The sequence below is a fragment of the Rhineura floridana genome, chromosome 6 (genome assembly GCF_030035675.1).
Source record: "Rhineura floridana isolate rRhiFlo1 chromosome 6, rRhiFlo1.hap2, whole genome shotgun sequence".
In the NCBI taxonomy this organism is placed as follows: domain Eukaryota; kingdom Metazoa; phylum Chordata; class Lepidosauria; order Squamata; family Rhineuridae; genus Rhineura; species Rhineura floridana.
In genome coordinates, this window is record NC_084485.1 from 149,561,084 (window position 1) to 149,580,301 (window position 19,218).

General features: G+C 43.0%; 1 protein-coding gene across 2 annotated transcripts in view; it reads right to left on the reverse strand.

Moving 5' to 3' along the window:
• LAMC2 (laminin subunit gamma 2) overlaps window positions 1-17,338 on the reverse strand; it is a 74,384-nt gene extending 57,046 nt beyond the window's left edge. For both annotated transcript variants that reach the window (XM_061634066.1, XM_061634067.1), the window contains exon 1: window positions 17,081-17,338. In XM_061634066.1, the coding sequence (XP_061490050.1) occupies window positions 17,081-17,165 (85 nt within the window). In that variant the 5' untranslated portion in view covers window positions 17,166-17,338. The remainder of the gene's footprint in view (window positions 1-17,080) is intronic.
• Window positions 17,339-19,218: the final 1,880 nt, after the last annotated feature.

Below are 19,218 nucleotides of genomic sequence, written 5' to 3' on the forward strand. Positions count from 1 at the left end.
TATGTGTTGCAGTAAACACTGTATTAACCATTTCCATGCATTCACTCATTAAAAGCTGCAGTAGCAGCTGGGTAGGGCTTGCTTTTTCTGGCTTTCTTTTCCTGAGTTTTGTCAGTGATTTCTAAAATGAAAAGTCTGGGTTCTTTATGCCTGTCTGGATATGACTGAGCATTCTTCCCCAAACCTGGGAGATATTCTCCTTAATCTCAGACATAACAGAGGCTAATTATTACAGTATTAGTCTGGTGTGATATACTCTGCACATGAGCAGAAATTACTTCTTCACATTTTCAGGACTGAGTTATGCATTGCAAATACATTCAGCTGTCCTGTGTTGTGTTCTGGCTCAAATGAAACAGTCATTTCTTTGTATTTTGGTTGGAATACTTTGTTCTTTTAATTTAGGGGGGAAAGTGTTTTGGATAATGAAAAGTTATTAATTTGGGGGGGGTGAGAACTGCATGCAACTGGAAGCATTTTAAAAGTTTTTCTGTGCTTAATTTTTTGACAATGGATGTGTGGGTGTATTTATTTATTTATTATTTTATTTTATTTATATCCTGCCCTTCCTCCCAGCAGGAGCCCAGGGTGGCAAACAAAAGCACTAAAACACTTTAAAACATCATAAAAACAGACTTTAAAATACATTAAAACAAAACAACTTTAAAAACATTTTTAAAAACCTTTGAAGACATCTTTAAAAAAAGGTTAAACATATTTTTTTAAAGAAGTTTAAAAACATTAAAAAGTAATTTAACACAGGAGCAGACTGCAATAAATTCTCAACGTAAAAGGTTTGTTTTAAGCTGAAGGTCTTCAATAGATGCCAAAAAGATAACAGAGATGGCGCCTGTCTAATAGTTAAGGGGAGGGAGTTCCACAAGGTAGGTGCTCCCACACTAAAGGTCCGTTTCCTATGTTGTGCAGAACGGAACTCCTGATAAAATGGTATCTGCAGGAGGCCCTCACGTGCAGAGCATAGTGATCGATTGGGTATATAAGGGATAAGACAGTCTTTCAGGTATCCTGGTCTCAAGCCGTATAGGGCTTTGTACACCAAAACTAGAACCTTGAACTTGACCTGGTAGCAAATGGGCAGCCAGTGCAATTCTTTCAGCAGCAGGGTGACATGTTGGCGATACCCTGCCCCAGTGAGCAGTCTCGCCGCCACATTTTGCACCAGCTGCAGCTTCCGGACCAATCTCAAGGGCAGCCCCACATAGAGAGCATTACAGTAATCCAACACGGAGGTTACCAGTGTATGGACAACAGTGGTCAGGCTATCCCAGTCCAGAAATGGCCACAGCTGTCTTACCAGCCGAAGCTGGTAAAAGGCACTCATAGCCACTGAGGCCTCTAGTGACAAAGATGGATCTAGGAGCACCCCCAGACTACGGACTGCTCTTTCAGAGGGAGTATGACCCCTCCAAAACAGGCAACTGACCAATTATCTGAACTCCGGAACCACCAGCCCACAGCACCCCCATCTTGCTAGGATTCAGATTTATTCAGATTCAGCTTATTGGCCCTCATCCCGCCTAACACCAAGTACAGGCAGTGGTCCAGGGCTTGCATGGTCTCTCCCAATTCAGATGTTACAGAGAAATAAAGCTGGGTATCATCAGCATACTGCTGACACCTCACCCCAAATCTCCTGATGACCGCTCCCAAGGACTTCATATAGTTGTTAAACAGCATGGGGGACAAGATGGTATCCTGCGGCACCCCACAGCACAACTGCCAGGAAGCCAAAAGACAATCACCCAATGCTATTATCTGAAAATGACCCTGGAGATAGGATCAAAACCTCTGTAAAACAATGCCTCCGATACCCATCTCACCAAGTCGGCCCAGAAGGATACCATGGTCAATGGTACCAAAAGCCACTGAGAAATCAAGTAAGAGTAACAGGGCTTCACTCCCCTTCTCCCGATAAAGGTCATCCATCAGGGCAACCAAAGCCGATCTAGTAATCAATGCATAAATTCAAAAACTTATTTCATGTGGTATGGCATAATTTCTAAATGAGTGGTATGGAGTCAATATTGTTTGAAAATCATACTTGGACCCTCTTAGATGGAGGTTCTTCCCTGTTCATACATTTTTTAAAATGAGGAGACAGTGGCACTCTGTCACGGATAGTGCCAGCAGGTGGCCAGGTTGGGTCTTGGCCAAGGGCCCCTGAGGGTCCCCTCCTTAGAGTGGCACGGTGAAGCTCCCGCTCCACAATTTGCGGCAGCATTAAGTTGCAGGACTCAGCTACCTAATACCGCCATAGATCACAAAGCAGGAGCTCCCATGGACCCCACCCCCAATACAGGTGGCACAGGGCTTATATAAGCTTGCCTGCCCCACCTACCTGTTGCATCAGTGCGTCAGCGCAAATGCTCCATGCACTGTATGCGCAAGTCTGCCATCATCCAAGGTAGTGGCAGTGGCGTACCTAAGGGGTTGATGCCCCGCCACCATCTTGGATGATGGCAGGAATGCGTGTATAGAGCATGCACACAACTGTGCTGACACAACAGGTAGGTGGAGCAGGCAGGCTTATTTAAGCCCCATGCTGCTTATATCGGGTGGGGTGTTTGGCCTTACAGTGCTAAGGGCCTGGGGCAGGCTGGTGCCGGCCCTGCACTCTGCACATGCTTAATGGCACACTTTCCTACATAAGTGCTGTACAAGCCGTACTGTGATGAAAACAGCAAGGTTAAAAATTGCAGCCCTACCAAATCAAAATGTTGCCACCTGTCACCAATTCTACATGTGCTAGTTTCCTCCGCATGCTAATTTTCTGTATTTGGGGTTTTATCAGTCCATTCTCCACCTGCAACCTAAAGTGGTATAGTCCAGCAAGAACTGCACTCTGTGGTTCTCTCGAATTGTGTAGCTTGGTTGAAAGTGCTGCTATGCAATGGCTATGTTTCATTACTCTCTCTCTCTGTTCCATTGCCATTTCAGCTGAACAACAGCAATTCAACTCCCATTCAGCCAATATGAATGGGAGATAAAATAAGAATACTGGTGAGAGAGAGAAAGAAAAAAAGCACATGTGAGGAATTAATATGGAACCAGAAAACTATTTCCCCCATTATTTGTGATATCATTAATTTCATTTTACAGCAAGCAGAAGCAAACCCCTGAGCTCCTTGGAGGAAAGGTGGGGTATAAATGTAGTAATAAAATAAGGATAAATAAAATACAAAAAACAAAGCCGTGCCTCAGGAGGGTTCCACTCTATCAAAATCAGGAACAAGATCGGCAACGAACCATCACCCAGAGAACAAACATCTCTTTATATCTCTGCCTATACACACAGCAAAGGTTCTTGTACTGTACATGTTATGTATTTTTGAAATGTCTGCTCTTCCAGGTCTTAGTCCAACACTTTGCTACAGTGGCTGTAATAATATCCAAACACAGTATAAGAGTTGCATCCATGAAGTGGACTCTGGTCCATGAAATCTCCAGTACATCTGTTAGCCTTTAAGGTGCCATGAGATTCTACTGATTTAGCATGGAAGCAGAAAGTGAAAGTAGTCAGAGAAGAAAAACCAGAAGCTGCTGAACCATCCCATGAGGCAAGGTGAGGGGAATGCAGCCCACTGATAACTTTTCAATTAATAAGAGGATGATAGGTCCATTCTCCATAGCTATTGTCTGACCTTATTTTTAAATAATCCGTATGACCTAATCAATCTGGGTTAAAATAAAGCCTAACCTCCACTTGCTGAAATAAAAATGATTCTCATACTGAAACACACAGGAAGGTGTGCTCTCAATCCCATATCAAAACCCTCCTTGTTTTTATGACAACCATCTTCATCTCCCACTTCCTACCATTCCAATCCTGTTGGACAAAGAATGTTTCTTCTATTAATGTGAACATGGTCATTATGTCTCAGGAAAGGACCTGCCTCTGGAGCAGGCCTTATGGCAATGTTTCAGGACTGTGTTTCCAGATGCTTATGTTGGTGACAACAGTATTTCATAATTTCTTTAATTACAAGTTCCAAGCAATGGGTTTTAAAAGATTTTCCTCGCTGCAGGAAATTTCCTCACAAGGATGCTTGGCCTAGAAGGAATTTTTAAGCGTCATTAATTGAACCGTCAGCAATGACTGACCTTTGTTGAACCATTTGGTCTTAAGAGGACTGCCTGGGATGGCAAGTCCTGGATCCTGAGAGGACTTACTTGGAAAAGGAAGGAGAGCCCCCTGCAGATCCTACTACATACTGTAACTAGGAAAATTTTGTTCCCCCTTATGGAGACTGCGGGACAGGCACTATGGATATTCCATGTTTAGGCCTCACTAAATTAATGGAGTTGGGGATAGATCCCTTCCTACATTCTCCTATACTACAGGAACCCCTACAAATCACCTCTGGACCCCAGGAACAAAGACAGCAGCAAACACAAAGAGGCGCCACCATCAGAAGGCAAAGCAGTCATCACGCACCTTAAGGCTTTCATTCATCAAGCTCTACTTCTGAAGACAAAATCCTAGTTTTAGTGCTTCCAGGATCAGAGACAATGGTAGCATACCAGGAAACATGCTATGAAGTTGCAAGCAGCCGGATCAAACTACACTTTCCAAGATTCTTTGGGAGAAGCCATGATAGTTAAACAGATATAAACCAGTACAGGTTGGTAGTGTAGCTGTTCCCTGAGGTATTAAGCTGGATTTTGAGAAGAAGTTACAAAATAAACAAATTTACCAACATTATATTAATGTGGTTTATTTTTAGTTCTGGATTTCTGTTTGCAAGTACAGGACTTAGACTGTTTTTTCAGAACGCATGTCTGTGCTTGAGTCTGTGCAGAGTATGAACAAGCCCAGATGAAAGCAGAGGGCAATCCGCCTAACCAATCTCTTTGTAACAAATATGCTTAAAAGCCACCACTCTGTCACCTACAAAGTCTGCAAAATGATGGTCGGTGCCGAGGTGCTTTTGCAACCAAGTGTTAGCCTTTGAAACCCAGAGAGCACTCTACAGCTGCTCCAGCTAATCCTCAGGTTGGCTGCCAACACATACGATCAGGTTCAGGCATGACACTTGCATTCCAGGCACCTGAGAGATTCCAACGAATCGGACATATCCTGGGTCTACCAAGGCTGCCAAGCCAAGCAGAGCAGATCTCATTGCTTCAACGCTTACTCAACAGCACCTGGAATTTAATCAGCTTCCCCAAGGCAGAGCCTCAGCCCACGTTCCTGTCCGCAGCCTCATTCGCTTCCCCAGGCTCCCTTGGCTGAAGTTAGCTCCTCCTGGAGCCCTCCTGTGCCATAGAAGTGGATTATTCCCTGCTTCCTCAGTACCTCAGGCTCAAATGACATATTACACAGAATTTGGTGGTGGGGAGCAGGTGTTCCACTTCCTTCATATTTTTTAAAAAGCTAAAATCACCTTGGCAGGCTCCAAAGTGGGTCAGAGGACAAGCAGGTGTAATGTGGCCACTTAAACCTTTAACCCAATTTGAGTGTGGATTTGGAGGCATACACCTAAAACTGTTATGTGTGACTGAGACAAGATGCACATTGCACAGGTTACTGGGGATCAAACTAGGTGCCTGCCTAATTATGGAGCACATAGCCGTGTATCTTGTTTTCTTAAATAATTACAGGTCCAGCAGAGCCCAGTTCTTACTGGGAATGCAGCAAGTGGAGAAGGGAAAACTACAGCTACAGAATTAGCTACTTGACAGCTCCCTGTCATATGAATATAGTCAAATAAAAACCTGGGTTTGCTACCAAGTTTATGTGGCTAGACCCTGTGTGCGGTCATGGGCAGAGAGCTGAAACTGAGCATAAACTTGGATTGAAATCTGCTCAATTTTAGTTTTGGGCAAACTGAAGCTTAACTATCTGACGGGGTTGTTGCATGGAGAGGCAAAATGGGATACCCTTCTGCTGCCATTATCACCTTGGAGAAAGGGTGAGGGTAAATAAAATCCAGTGGATCCAATCAGGAATACAACAGTGTTTCCAAGAGTATTTGGGGAACAGGATGCATTGAACTCAGCACATATTATGGCATGCCCATCTTGAAAAGAGCGATTCTGAGCAGAACAGGCTAAGAAAACCTGTCCTGAACATCTGCCATTGCTGGGTGTCAAAGACCAATGTGTAACATCTTAAGATCTAGAGCAGTGGTTTCCAATATTTTTTCCCCATGGACCTCTTGAAAATTGCTGAGGGTCTTGGCGGACCCCTTAATCATTTTTCTGCCTGCTACAGCAATTATGATATGCTGTGCTAGATGCTGTATGATTCTAACTGCATTTTAAGCTGTTATATATTGTATATTATTGTATTGCAATTTGAATTCCATAGAATTAAAATTGCAATATAAAATACAATATAAAATTAAAATACATTTAAAATCAATATGAATGTATAATATGATGGATGTGTGTCTTAAACTACAAATCCACAGTCACACTGCAGACCACATGAATGAAGCTCATCCACGGACCAGAGTTTGGGAGCCCCTGATCTAAAGCATGACAGTGCTTCCCCTGTTTATGATCGTGGGAGGATGGATAGAGAGAAGGGGGAATCAGGGACACACATACCTATGCGGGCATACAGAAGGCAAGTTAGATACATTCCCACCACTACTCTCTCGTACAGGAATGTACACGTTCCCTCTGATATTCATATTGTTATGAGCATGGGGGGGGGCTGGAATGGATGATTTCTGTGGGTCACCTTTCCAGCCTCTGATTTGGAATCCTATGTCTGGGAGGCTGGCTCTGCTAGCCAGATGAATCTCCTTTGTTAATCAAATAGAGTGGCTAGGTAGTTAATGGTCCTATTTAGTTGCCCCCGCAACTGGTGAAAGGGGCTAGGAAGATCCTTTTTGTCATTTTAAACTCTACTGGAGGAGAGTCTCCCCCCCCCCACTCCTGGGCGGGGAGAAGTGTGTTTGGAGTTGAAAGTGTGTGTTCTGGAGAACTAGGGCTGCAGGCATGCAGAGAGGCTGGCTCCCTGCATCGTGGCAATAGGAGGCCCCTGCACCTAGATGGAAAAGCTGGATATTAGACTGCTGATGCCTTGAACCCCTCCACCCTAAGCTCAGGTTGGAATGTGTGTACATAAATAAACCATATTTCATAAAGACACCGCAGTCTCCGCTGGCCTTCTTCCCAAAGGAAACCAAACCCTGGATGGGCGCAGGGACCCCCCTGAAATCTCACCGCTCGGAGATTGGGGGAGGCGCGAAACAATATGTATTCATTCACTCTCTTTGCAATTCATACACTTTATGTTGGGATCTCCCAAACTGTTTTGCCTGACCCCCATTTCAGAAGTTCAGGATAGAAATCAGTGAGCCCACTCATCATCTACGGCTGCTTAGCTTTTGTTAGGGGCAAGTTTGTGCCAGGCCATGTACAGATGTTATACAGTCCCCACCAAAAGCCTTATATAGGCAGATTAGACAGACAACAGGGTGACTGAAGAAATCAGGAGCTAGCTATATATTACAAGCAGACATATGCTACTAAATCACAAAGGCCATTTCTATTAGGGAAAAGCAATTCGGTGAGGGAGGGAGTTAGTAAGGACAAAGGAAACTAGTCTTTCCCCCCATCCCTCTGTGGGGGATGGGTGTGGTGATGGAGCAGCTGATGGGGGAGAAGTTGCAGCAGAAATTGATGGATGGGGAGAAAGACTAGTTTCTCTTGTCCTGTACTAGAACACCACTGAAAATCACTCCCTCACCAAATGTGCAAGAAGTGTCAGGCCTATTTCTCATCAGGAGGGTAAGCCTGTGACACACACACAGGCTCTCTGGAAGTCCACATTAACCTACGGCATCTTTCATTCTCACTGAGGTGGTGGTAAACACACCTGTGAAAACTAGGGTTGTACCATTTCAGATTGCAGGTGGGAGAAAAACCCATAACTGATTGCTTCTCTATAGATAGACAAAGACCGTTACCCCTGATATGCTGCCTTCCTTTGTGGAAGGATTTATTTTATGTTGAAGAGCATTCAGTCATGTGAGCCTTCAGTTTCATTCTGAAGGGGTAAAATTCAGACACATGCTTGCCCTCCCAATGAGAAATAGGCCTGACGCTCCTTGCATATTTAATTTTCCTAACTTAAAAAAAGCCTAATATGGCAATGACTACTGATTAGATTAACTAACACATATAATTAGCACTACACAGCAATTTTCCTACCCAATCGCTTAACTAGTTTACAGATTACATCATCCAGTCTTGGTCTTGACTTGATTCCGCTGATGTTTTTTCCACATTTTGTGGCTACCAGTAGTGTCTTTGGGGACAGTTACATCATGCTAAGCATGTCTGTAATTGTATGTGTTCATACAAGCTAACTTCACTCTTCTTCCTAGTGCTGCTGCCGCCTGTCAAATTCCTTCACAAATCTTTTTGAATGAGAGTCTCGGTGCTGAGATGGGCTTTCACAACAAACATACATGTGTTTACATAGAGGGGGGGGGGAGGGACGGAGGGGCTGAATATGACTCCAAGGTAAGACCCACCATTTACAGCAGGCAACCTGTCACCCTCCAGATGTTGCTTGGCTCTCATCAGTTCCAGCCAGGGTTAAAGATGGGAAATGAAGTCCAACAGTATCAGGAAGGCCACACACGTTTCCTGTCTCTAACTTACAGCACACAGTTGGGTGACTTTCCTTTTTGATCCTCTAGCATTTCCACCGTCAACTGAACATTTGAATCCCTTACAAAAGAACATACAGTACATTTTAGTCAAATCATCTGCTTACAAAATGAGACCTTATATCCTGCATAGGCTGATAAAGGCCCTCCCTCTTTTGATTGTGTGGATTACACTACTTGTGCTCATGCCACAGTTTCTCTCATCGGTGCTGGTATGAACCCAGACACCTTATGGTCTTGAGTGGAGTCAGAGACAATTATATAAGCTCATCAGAACCCCCCCCCCATCGTGTCCAATGCAGACGTGGTCCATGGGCTGGTTGGTTCACACATTCATGTATATCGCGTAATTTCTCTACACTTGATGACAGAAAGTGAATATGTGAATTGAATCCATTGAAAAGTGCTGTACCTGAGGTGATGCAAAAATTCTAACAGTGATTACCAAGCTGTTATGGTGCTCTCTTACTGATGAACATACACATCTGTGCAAATCAGTCCTTAGATTTTATCACCCATAACGTATTTGATTCTTGGTATCTTTAAATGCTTTAAACAAAACAAAACAAAAACACCTTCAAACATTTGGTCACATTTGTCCTATATTTAGCAGCCACCTCAGGCAGCAGGTGCTGGGGGGAACAGAGCAACAGTAATGTGCTGGAGGACAGATGTGTCACATGGCCTGCCCTGTGCCTCCTAAGCTAGTCTGCTGGCCTCAGGTGCAGGAGAGGACACTGTCCTGTCTCTGGTGTTGAACTAAGATTGAAGTAAGATTTAATTGCCAGTATGGTTGCATTCTGCATATGGAATGGGGAAGTACCATTTTGTCCTCAGACGCTGGATCAAGCCCTGGCCAGGGGATCACCCTTGCCTGCTCCACCATTATGGAACAGGGCCTTCTTGAACTTAGATGTTAAGGAAGGTGTCTTATTTTTTCCTCTTCGGGGATAATGTTAGAATGTGACTCGGCACAGATTGTTACTTGGGCACCTATCAACTTGGCAGGGAAGAGGAAATGCCGCATTTTACTCTTTACAAGGGGAGCATTCTGGGGTCAATGCTTTCCACTTTGCTCATCCAGTCAGAAGGACTGATGCATTTACAAACCTGAAGCTGTCAAAGCCATCAGACACCAGCATGCTGTTATTTAGGGCTACTTTCACCTCAATGAGTCTGTAACGTCTGTACTCTCAGACCAATGGAATTTTAATGAAGTAAAGCAATTAAAGGTGGAAACAAGCTCTTTTGTTTATGCCGGGTGAGCAAGAAGAAAAGGGAACTGCTGTTACAAGGTTCCGTCCTAATGTTACTGGGGACGCCTTGACAAAAACTGTGTTCTGCAGCTACTAAGGGGACAAACTGCACCTTGATTTTTTTTCATGCTATGCCAGGAAGTAGTAGTAGGCACAGGCCTTCTCGTCCACAGTGCATAGGCAGTGAAAGCTACAGTGAATCAGGTTTGGCTGCCAGACTGCCTGTAGAGAAGTTTGGTTAGACTGAACTTCATGATTTTATGCCTGGAGGTGGGGGTGGACTCTTTTGATGGCAACACATTCCTTACTTCAAAATGGCCCTCCTGCTCATTCAGCTGAGGAGCCCTGGACTTCAGCCCAAAATTCTTGCCCTGAGTACAGCACTGCAGCATGCCAACCTATCCACTCACTCCATTGTAGCGATAGGCATCATCATGGTACCCTCTAGTTGTTGCTGGGCTACAACTTTCATTATTCCTGACCGTTGGCCATGCTGTCTAGGGGTAATGGGAGCTGGTGTCCAACAATATCTGGAGTGCACCACATTGGCTGCCTCTCTCCTATTGCTTCTGGATAATTCAGAAGTGCCTCAGATAAAGCACACATGCCCGATTTTGTTCACTGCAGTTGCCTACTCTTGGTTCAGTCGGAAGGGGGGGATTGCAATACAGCAAATCCAACCAGTGAAGATTATCTGAACCAAAACTACCAAACAGAAGCACGCAAATCAACTTCATGTGTTCCATTGGTTTGATGGTTTATTCCCAGTGAAGGACTTGGATTTTCTGGCTGTATAATTTGTGATATCCTTATTTGCTTAAATGTGGATCCTACCCAACCCCAGGGGCTTTGAGCAGGGTATAATACATTTAAATATACATAAAAGGGGAGAGGGGAGAAGGATTAGAAAATATGTGTTAAACCCTTTATTCTGTCCTCTTTCCCATCTGCTCCTGTTTCCTGTGCCTTTTAGTCTGAGAGCCTGTTCCCAATCCATATTGGTCATATTAGGCTCTCCAGGTTCAAACGTTCCAACTCCAGAATGCAAAAACTGTATTAAAACTACTCCTTGGAAGAAAGGTGGGTATAAATCACTTCCGGGAAGGGTTGCTTTGCCTGTGCTGCCTCTGAGCGAGCTCTCGTCTCAGAAGAAGCTTTTTCAGCTCTAAAATCAGTCACAACGTTCTTTTTGACTGATAAAGATTTTCTCCCGGGCAGGGAGAAACGTAGAGATCAACCCCAAAGCCTGTTTTTGTGGGGAGGACTGGATTTCATTTATTTATGAGAGAAAGTTCAAACTGCAATGCCGGACGGACTTTCATCAAGCTCTAGCTGATTATAGCGACACGTTTATCTTTTCTTTAAAGAAAACGGACTCTAACAGGCAGATAAGCATCCTTCTTTCTATCTTCTTTTTTTACTTGGCTTAAATTGGTGCAGCAAAAAAGAGATTTGTCAATGAATCAGCTGTGAAGAACTCTTAGGTGAGTTTTGGCTTTTCTATTTCATTAACGAAATTAAGGAGGAAAGAAATCGAAAAAGCTTATCTTTGTTTTTATCGCAAAAAGCTGTCCTGGAGGTACATTCTAAAGATATCAACGGAAAAGGGATTTCTATTTCGAGGAGGGGGGAAAAAAATCTTTTTGGTCTATTTCATTTTGACGAATCTGCTTGTTCACGACGCCACTAATTGTTTTGATGTTGGGAACTAAGTTTGTTTTGTATTCCTGAATACATAGAGATAAGGCAGGCTGTATTGTCTACACTGATACAAGTAAGCCTGAAATATTAACCCAATTGTGGCTGAAATAATTTTTGTCTCTGTGGTTTTAAGAATGACAACCAGGAAAGTGAATGAGACCATGGAAGAAATTATGTTTCAGAAAATAATGGGTGAGATTGAGATAACAAAACAAACCCTGAGACAGGGTAGACAGGAGATGAAAATTGAACTTAACAAAATGATGCAGGAGCTTAAAGAAATAGTGGATTCTGTGAGAGAGGAGTTTGATGGGATAGGGAAGCTACAAGCCCTGGAGATTGGAACAAATGTGAAATTTGAAAAAGATTTGGATTTTATGGATGTTAGAAATAAAGTTGACTGTTTGGAATTCAACGTTGTCTCTGAAGAAATTAATGAAGATTTTGGTGGTAAAGTTATCAATGTCTTGGATAATTTTCTGGACTGGAATGATGTGATGGAGTTTGACATAGAAAAAATCTATGGAGTTGGCTACAGATATGTGACAGTGGAGAAACTCTTAAGAGATGAGCCAGTGCATTTTGTAAAAAAGAAGAACAGAGATATGACTTTGCAGCAATACTTCAGTAACATATTCAGAATTCTTGACTGGAATGATGTGATGGGGCCTGACATGGAAAAAATTTATGGAATTAACTACAAATATGTGACAGAGCAGAGATGCACCCAGAACAGAGATGTGACTTTACAACAATATTTCAATAACATATTCAGAATTGATGGCAAAGACGTATTTGTGATGGGGGAAATTCCCATCAGACTCTTGTTATATGACTATGGCTATGACAGCAAGATCATCATGGGATACTGATAATGGATGAATGGATACTGAAACCACTGGATTTAACAGGACTATTGAAGATGGAAGATGGAATTAATATTGATAATGGAAGAATGGTTATGGAAATTATTGGACTTAACAGATTTGACAAGATGGATTAATTGACATGTTTACTTGGACTATGGCTATGACAACAAGATTATTATGGGATATTGATAACGGAAGAATGGCTACTGAAATTACTGGACTTAACAGGATTATTGAAGATGGAAGATGGAGTTAATATAGATAATGGAAGAATGGCTATTGAAATTATTGGGCCTAACAGATTTGAATTAGATGGATTAAGCGACATGTTTATTTGGAGAAAAATTGAAAGATATATCTTTCAAGAAATTGAAACCTCTCTTTGACTTTTTGTGGAAAGAATAAAATAATGTTTATGAGATTTGATGATTAATTAAGATAATTACTGGAGGAAAGTGATTTTATAATATAATTTTAGAGATAGGATTGTTATATATTCTAGACCTATAACTGATCTGCGACAAATCGGAAGTCGACATTTTATTTTATTGTTTAATTGTTTTTGTTTTGTTTTGTTTTTTTGTCTTTGAAAATTTGAATAAAAATTAATGATAAAAAAAGAAGAAAGGTGGGTATAAATGTAAATAAATAAATATGTGAGAAACCCTCCCTCCATGTTGGCTCTCATGCCTTACACTCATTTACGTTTCCCACTGAGGCTACCCATATTCCAAGGAACCACACAGGCACTGGTTTGGCTACAAAGGAGAGATGGGGAGGTGTCTAGTTTTATAATTAAATAGAATATAGGACGGGGATGCAAGTAAAATCTACCCCTATCTCGTGCTCCACTGACTGAAGGCTAGTCACTCCCCGCTGGCTCTCCTCCTCTGTCAGAGTTGGGCTGGGGGGAAAGAATTAAAACAGCAACGGAGCACGAGGAGGGAAGGTGGGGGAGAGGAGAGATTTCACTCCCAACCCCCATGCACTTCATTTAGTAATTCCCACCCACCCCCACTTCTGCTTTACAGTCAAACTGATGGCTATGTGTTTAACAAATACACATATGTCTAGTTTGGTCCTAAGCTATATATAGTGTATGCTGTTCAGTTTCTGAGGGTCAGGGAATGGTTTTACAAGACGCCCAGTGTAGACAGAAAGATGGATATAGGAAATTTGAAGTTTATTTTTCCCCCAGCAGGGCTCCTAATTTAAATTTGTGGACATCCAGTGAAGCTGAATGTTGGAAGCTTCAGGACAGACAAAACAAAGTACTACTTCCTGTCCACCAGCTCCCACTCGTAGTGCATGCTCTGGTCACCTGTCGTTTAGACTACTGCAATGCGCTCTACGTGGGGTTACCCTTGAAAACAGTCCGGAAATTACAACTGGTACAAAATACGGCGGCTCGTTTACTTACGAATAGCTGCCGTTATGATCATATCACCCCAGTGTTATACAATGTTCACTGGCTTCCAGTTATTTTCCGGGCTCAATTCAAGGTGTTGGTATTAACCTTTAAATCCCTATACGGTTTCGGCCCAGTATACCTGAAGGAGCGCCTCCAACGTCATAAAGTGTGCCGCCCTACAAGATCTGCCACTCAGGGCCTTCTCTCGGTCCCACCGACTAAAGTGGCTAGGTTGGTGAGGACTCGGGAGAGGGCTTTTTCTGTGGCAGCCCCCACGATTTGGAACTCCCTCCCAATGGATCTTCGACATGCCCCTTCCCTAGATATATTTCGCCGGGGCTTGAAAACTTGGCTTTTCCATCAGGCCTTTACGACCTTTGAGACTTCCAAGATGAACTAGTTCTATTGAACAATCTACTAAATACTGTAATTTTTGCATTGTACTGTACAGGCTATATTGTTTATTGTATTTTATCATGTTTTTATTGTACGCCGCCTAGAGTGGCCACTGGCTAGATAGGCGGCCTATAAATTAAAGTTTATTATTATTATTATTACTTCACATGGTGCATAGTTGAACTATGGAACTTGCTCCCACAAGAGAGAGTGATGGCCACCAACTCCGATGGCTTTAAAAGAGATTTAGACAAAAATCATCATCATCATCACCACCACCACATTTATTATCCGCCCTTCACCAGCAGGTCCCGGGCTGGGTTACAGCAGTTTAGAATTCAACATTAAAGACAATTAAAACAAATCACGGAGGCTAAGGCTATCAATGGTTACTAATGACAGCTACTGCTATGCTCTCCCTCCACTGTTGGAGGCACCAAGCCTCTGAATACCTGTTGCTGGGAATCACAAATGGGAAGAGCACTGTTCCACTCAGGTCCTGCTCTTCGGCTTCCCGTAGGCATCTGGTTGGCCACTGTGAGAAAAGGATGCTGGATTTTGACCATTGGCTTGATCCAGCAGGCTCTTCTTATCTTCTCAAGGTTGTCCCCTTGGGGGGGGGCACAGGCTCAAATCACACTACATACTATTTTTAAATGTTGTGGCCTGATTCTGGTCCAGAACGTAAAAAAGCTGATAAATCTGAGCAGCATATATTTCCACATTATAGACTTATATTGATCCAATAGTCACCAGTGGGACCTGCAACAAAATGTTGCAGTACAGAGTGCTTTTCTGCAGGGTTCCAGCCAGCCATGCCTCCTTTCAGGACACTCCATTCTGTTCCCTCCCAGTTATCCATTTCCCCTCCAAATAATCAGTAACCATTCTGTGGTCACTGAACAAATTCAGACTTCAATGGACAGGTTTTATGTCCCCCCCCCCCAGGTTCTTTTTTCTTAAGGGTTTTTTTTTGTTCTTTGTTTTTACTCTTCTGCAAGTTGTGGGGTTTTGCTGAACCTGCTGATATCTCCCTCTTTTGCATGGATTGTGCCATTTTTGCTTGATATATATCCATACTTGGAGAATGAATTCACTATTGGTATATACAATTCCCTCTCCTCAGAAATCTATTTTTTTTCCTGTAGCAGGTGTGCATCGGTATGTGTATTTGTGTTCTGCATGTGGATGTGCATGTGTGGATGCCATACATATATGTGTAGGGATTTATAAGACAATTTTCAGTATCCTCACCAAACTACAATTCATAGGAATGATGGAGGGAAGACACAATACCTACATTGTTATAAATTAAAAACTGATATAAATTTGTAGGGTAGAACACAAAGCAGTACACATCTAATATAATAAGCACCTAACACATGAGTGTGAGAGCCAGCGTGGTGTAGTGGTTAGAGTGTTGGACTATGACCTGGGAGACCAGGGTTCGAATCCCCACACAGCCATGAAGCTCACTGGGTGATCTTGGGCCAGTCACTGCCTCTCAGCCTCAGAGGAAGGCAATGGTAAACCCCCTCTGAATACAGCTTACCATGAAAACCCTATTCACAGGGTCGCCGTAAGTCGGGATCAACTTGAAGGCAGTCCATTTCCAAACACGTGAGTGATGCTAAAGCAACATAAGAACTCTGACTTGTTAACCCAAGTCTCAGCATTTCTAATTTTGGGAGAGTGAGTACAGTATACGCTAAAAGTAACAGCGTAGAGTGAGTTTATGTGGTGAAAGTGTCATATGCATACAATTAATTTTGAAGACACTGATGCCTGCTCAGTCCTGAGAGGGTTACACCACAGAAACCATCCTGCAAAACCCTTAATGAAGAGTTATCACCGACAAGTACACACAGAGATTGTATATACTTGCATGATAAACTATCTCAAGACCTAAAACCCATGACAATTAATTTGTAATAGGTTCTTGCCCTGGAACAACATAGGAACATTGGAATATGCCTTATACGGAGCCAGGCCATTGGTCCATCTTGCTCAGTATTGCCGACGTTGACTGGCAGCCGTCCTCCAGGGTCCCAGATTGGGGATATTCCCAGGCCGAATGTCTGCATGCACAGCAAATTTTCTACCACTGAGCCATGGCCCTTCCCCACTGCCCTAGAAGGCATATAAAAAGTACAGGGAAAAGCACTCCAATGTCTCATTTGAACCTGCATCACATCCAAAGAGTGAGGACAAACAGAAAAGATTGCGTGTTCAAAGGTGGCTGAATGAATCTAAGTTTACTTTATGATCAACTGTGTTCACTCCTGGGAGCAACATCCATGCACTTGTCACTTTTGACTAAGGATCCATTGCAGACTTATCCACTGGACTGATGGGATATTTGTCCCAAGCACTGGCCCTTTACTGGGAGCTACCATATTTCAGCCCAGACATCCAATCAGGACACAGATTATACATAAGTTAATTTGCAGTTGCTAGGCGACCCTCGCATGCTTCTCCTCCCACCTCTAACTTGAGATGGTGTGAATAGATTTTAGAGGAGAGAGGAAGGAAGTATAGCTTTTGAGGGATGAAGATCTGGCCCCATCATTCATATCACCCATATGCAGATAACTGTTCTCCTCAGTTCCTAAGGAATTCCACATGCTCATAAAGAGAGAGTCTTCAAGTTAGTTCATTCACATCAAGGGGTTGTGCAGCACCTGGGAGAGGAGCCTAATGGTGCCCGTTAAACTGAAACCAATATCAGTGGAAGACTGTAAAATGTAACCAATTTCCAAAACTAAAGTAGAATGATTTTAAGCTTGTATGCCTCACCTTCTCTTCTTCGAATGCCAAAAGCTGAGGGGAGGAGGAGAGAGACTGCAAGGCAGCTAAGTGTCACCAGCCAGGGCTGAGGCATGCCAGGGAAGTCTGGAGTATGTTCCCCAGAAAGTGCTCAAATCCAATTCTCTTCCAAGCAAAAGTCTTGAGATCAAAGAGCAAGGCTGTGTGGCAGTGGACATGCAGCTGTGGACAATTCCACCCGTGCCTCTGTTTCTTCTTTCAGGTGGTTTTTATCACTTCCTCTGCCTGAATCACTCTAGACAGGAAGAAAAGAGCTTGCCTTCAGTCTGACTCACCTTGTGAATAAAAAAAAGAGGGCCCAGCCCACGTACAGTGCAGGGAGACAGTTAACAGTTTCTTCTTAGCCGTTCACAGGGGCGGATCTCTGCAGAGTACAGGAGCAAACGCCCCTGGCAGCAAGCCAAGAGGGAGTGGGATGGGATGGCAGAAGGATGGAAAGAAAGATTTTAATATTGATCTTGCACATTAAGATTACCTGCAGGGTAAACCAAAGACCAAACTTGCAGCAGAGTTTGTTTTGTAAACTCATTAATGTAAAATATGATTCCATTAAAAAAGTTACCTTTACCCTCAGGTAACACCATCTTTGTTAAACCTGTGCCATGTTTTGGAATGAAATAGGTATGTTTTCACTACTTTTGCCCAATTAGAATACTTGTGACGCATTTGTGGCAACACTCAGCAAACCCATCTCACCTGTTGTTTTCCAAGCAAACAGATTGAGAGGAATTGTTTTCATGTCTGCCAGATTTTGAATCAATGACAAAAACGAAGAATAGACGACTGATGTGAAGATGGTCTAGATTTCATCCAAATTCCAAGTATCCTGCTGTGTACATGTTTAAATTCAGGCAAATCATCTTATGAATTTATATTGGAAAAGGGAACACCAACCATCATTTCTGAGAACTAGGACTTTATAGCAAGGGTGGAGAATCTTTTGCAGCCTGAGAGCCACACTCCCTGCTGGGCAATCTTACAAGTGCCACATGCCAGTGACAGGCAGGGCCAGAGAGCAAAAGTGGATCCAGCGACAAATATAAACACACTAATCTGCACACTAATGCACCCCTCTCTATCCGACATCCAGAACAGCAAAAATCCTTATCAGAGTGCAAGGCCATATTCCAGCCAACACTGTGCGTGAAGTGGGGTCAGCGAGAGAGTGTGGCCTGGGAAGGAGTCTAATGGCCAGATAGAGAGGCCTGGAGAGCTGCATTTGGCCACTGGGCCTGAGGCTTCCCAACCCTAATTTACAGCCAAATGGGATTAGAATACAGTTCTCACCCAGGCCCTCTCCTCTCCTCTCACCATACCAGCCTCATACAAACAAGACAGCTCATACTTTGCAACAAACTCAAGTAGACAAAGCAATACAGTTTCGCAGTTGTCCTTATTTGCACTAATTGGTGGTTTTCAAACTTTCAACATCCTATGTCAAAAAGTGATATGTCCTTGTGTGCTGTAGGAAATTCTGCAGCTTTTCCTATAGCTCATATCCAGTTCTCCACAAAGGGCACTGATGGCTGGGAATATTTCACCTCACCATCAACCCTGCCTAAGCTGAGGGGTGCACTCTTGAACACACCATTCTCCTATGGCCATGCATTGTAGGGGAAGATCAATAGGGGTAATCCGCCATTATTGATCTTATCCACCATTATTGATCTTAATTGAGGACCTTCTGATAAGCTTCTGAAGAATTTCAAGGCTTCACTAAATACGTCTGAAAACCCCTACAATTAACCAAATCAATGTCTGTCTTTTAGTCTAAATCGCCATGCTGGACATTGACCGTAACAATAAATATTGTTATTATTATTATAGTCTAAATCAAATTATCTGAGTCTTTGCAGAATTCAGATTTTTACAAAACAAATTGCAAAGAAGCGTGATGCAGCAGCAGGAGGAGAAGAGTGTCTATATGACTAAGAGCCAGTATGGTTGAGGAACACACATGGCCTTATGAGAGGGAAGAGAAGTCAAGCAGGAATAGGTGCTCTTACACAGGATGCTGACACCTTTTGCACATACTATGCATGTTGACATTGTTTTAATACGCTGCTATAATCATCTTTTTTAAAAAAAAATACATGTTGCTTTTGCCC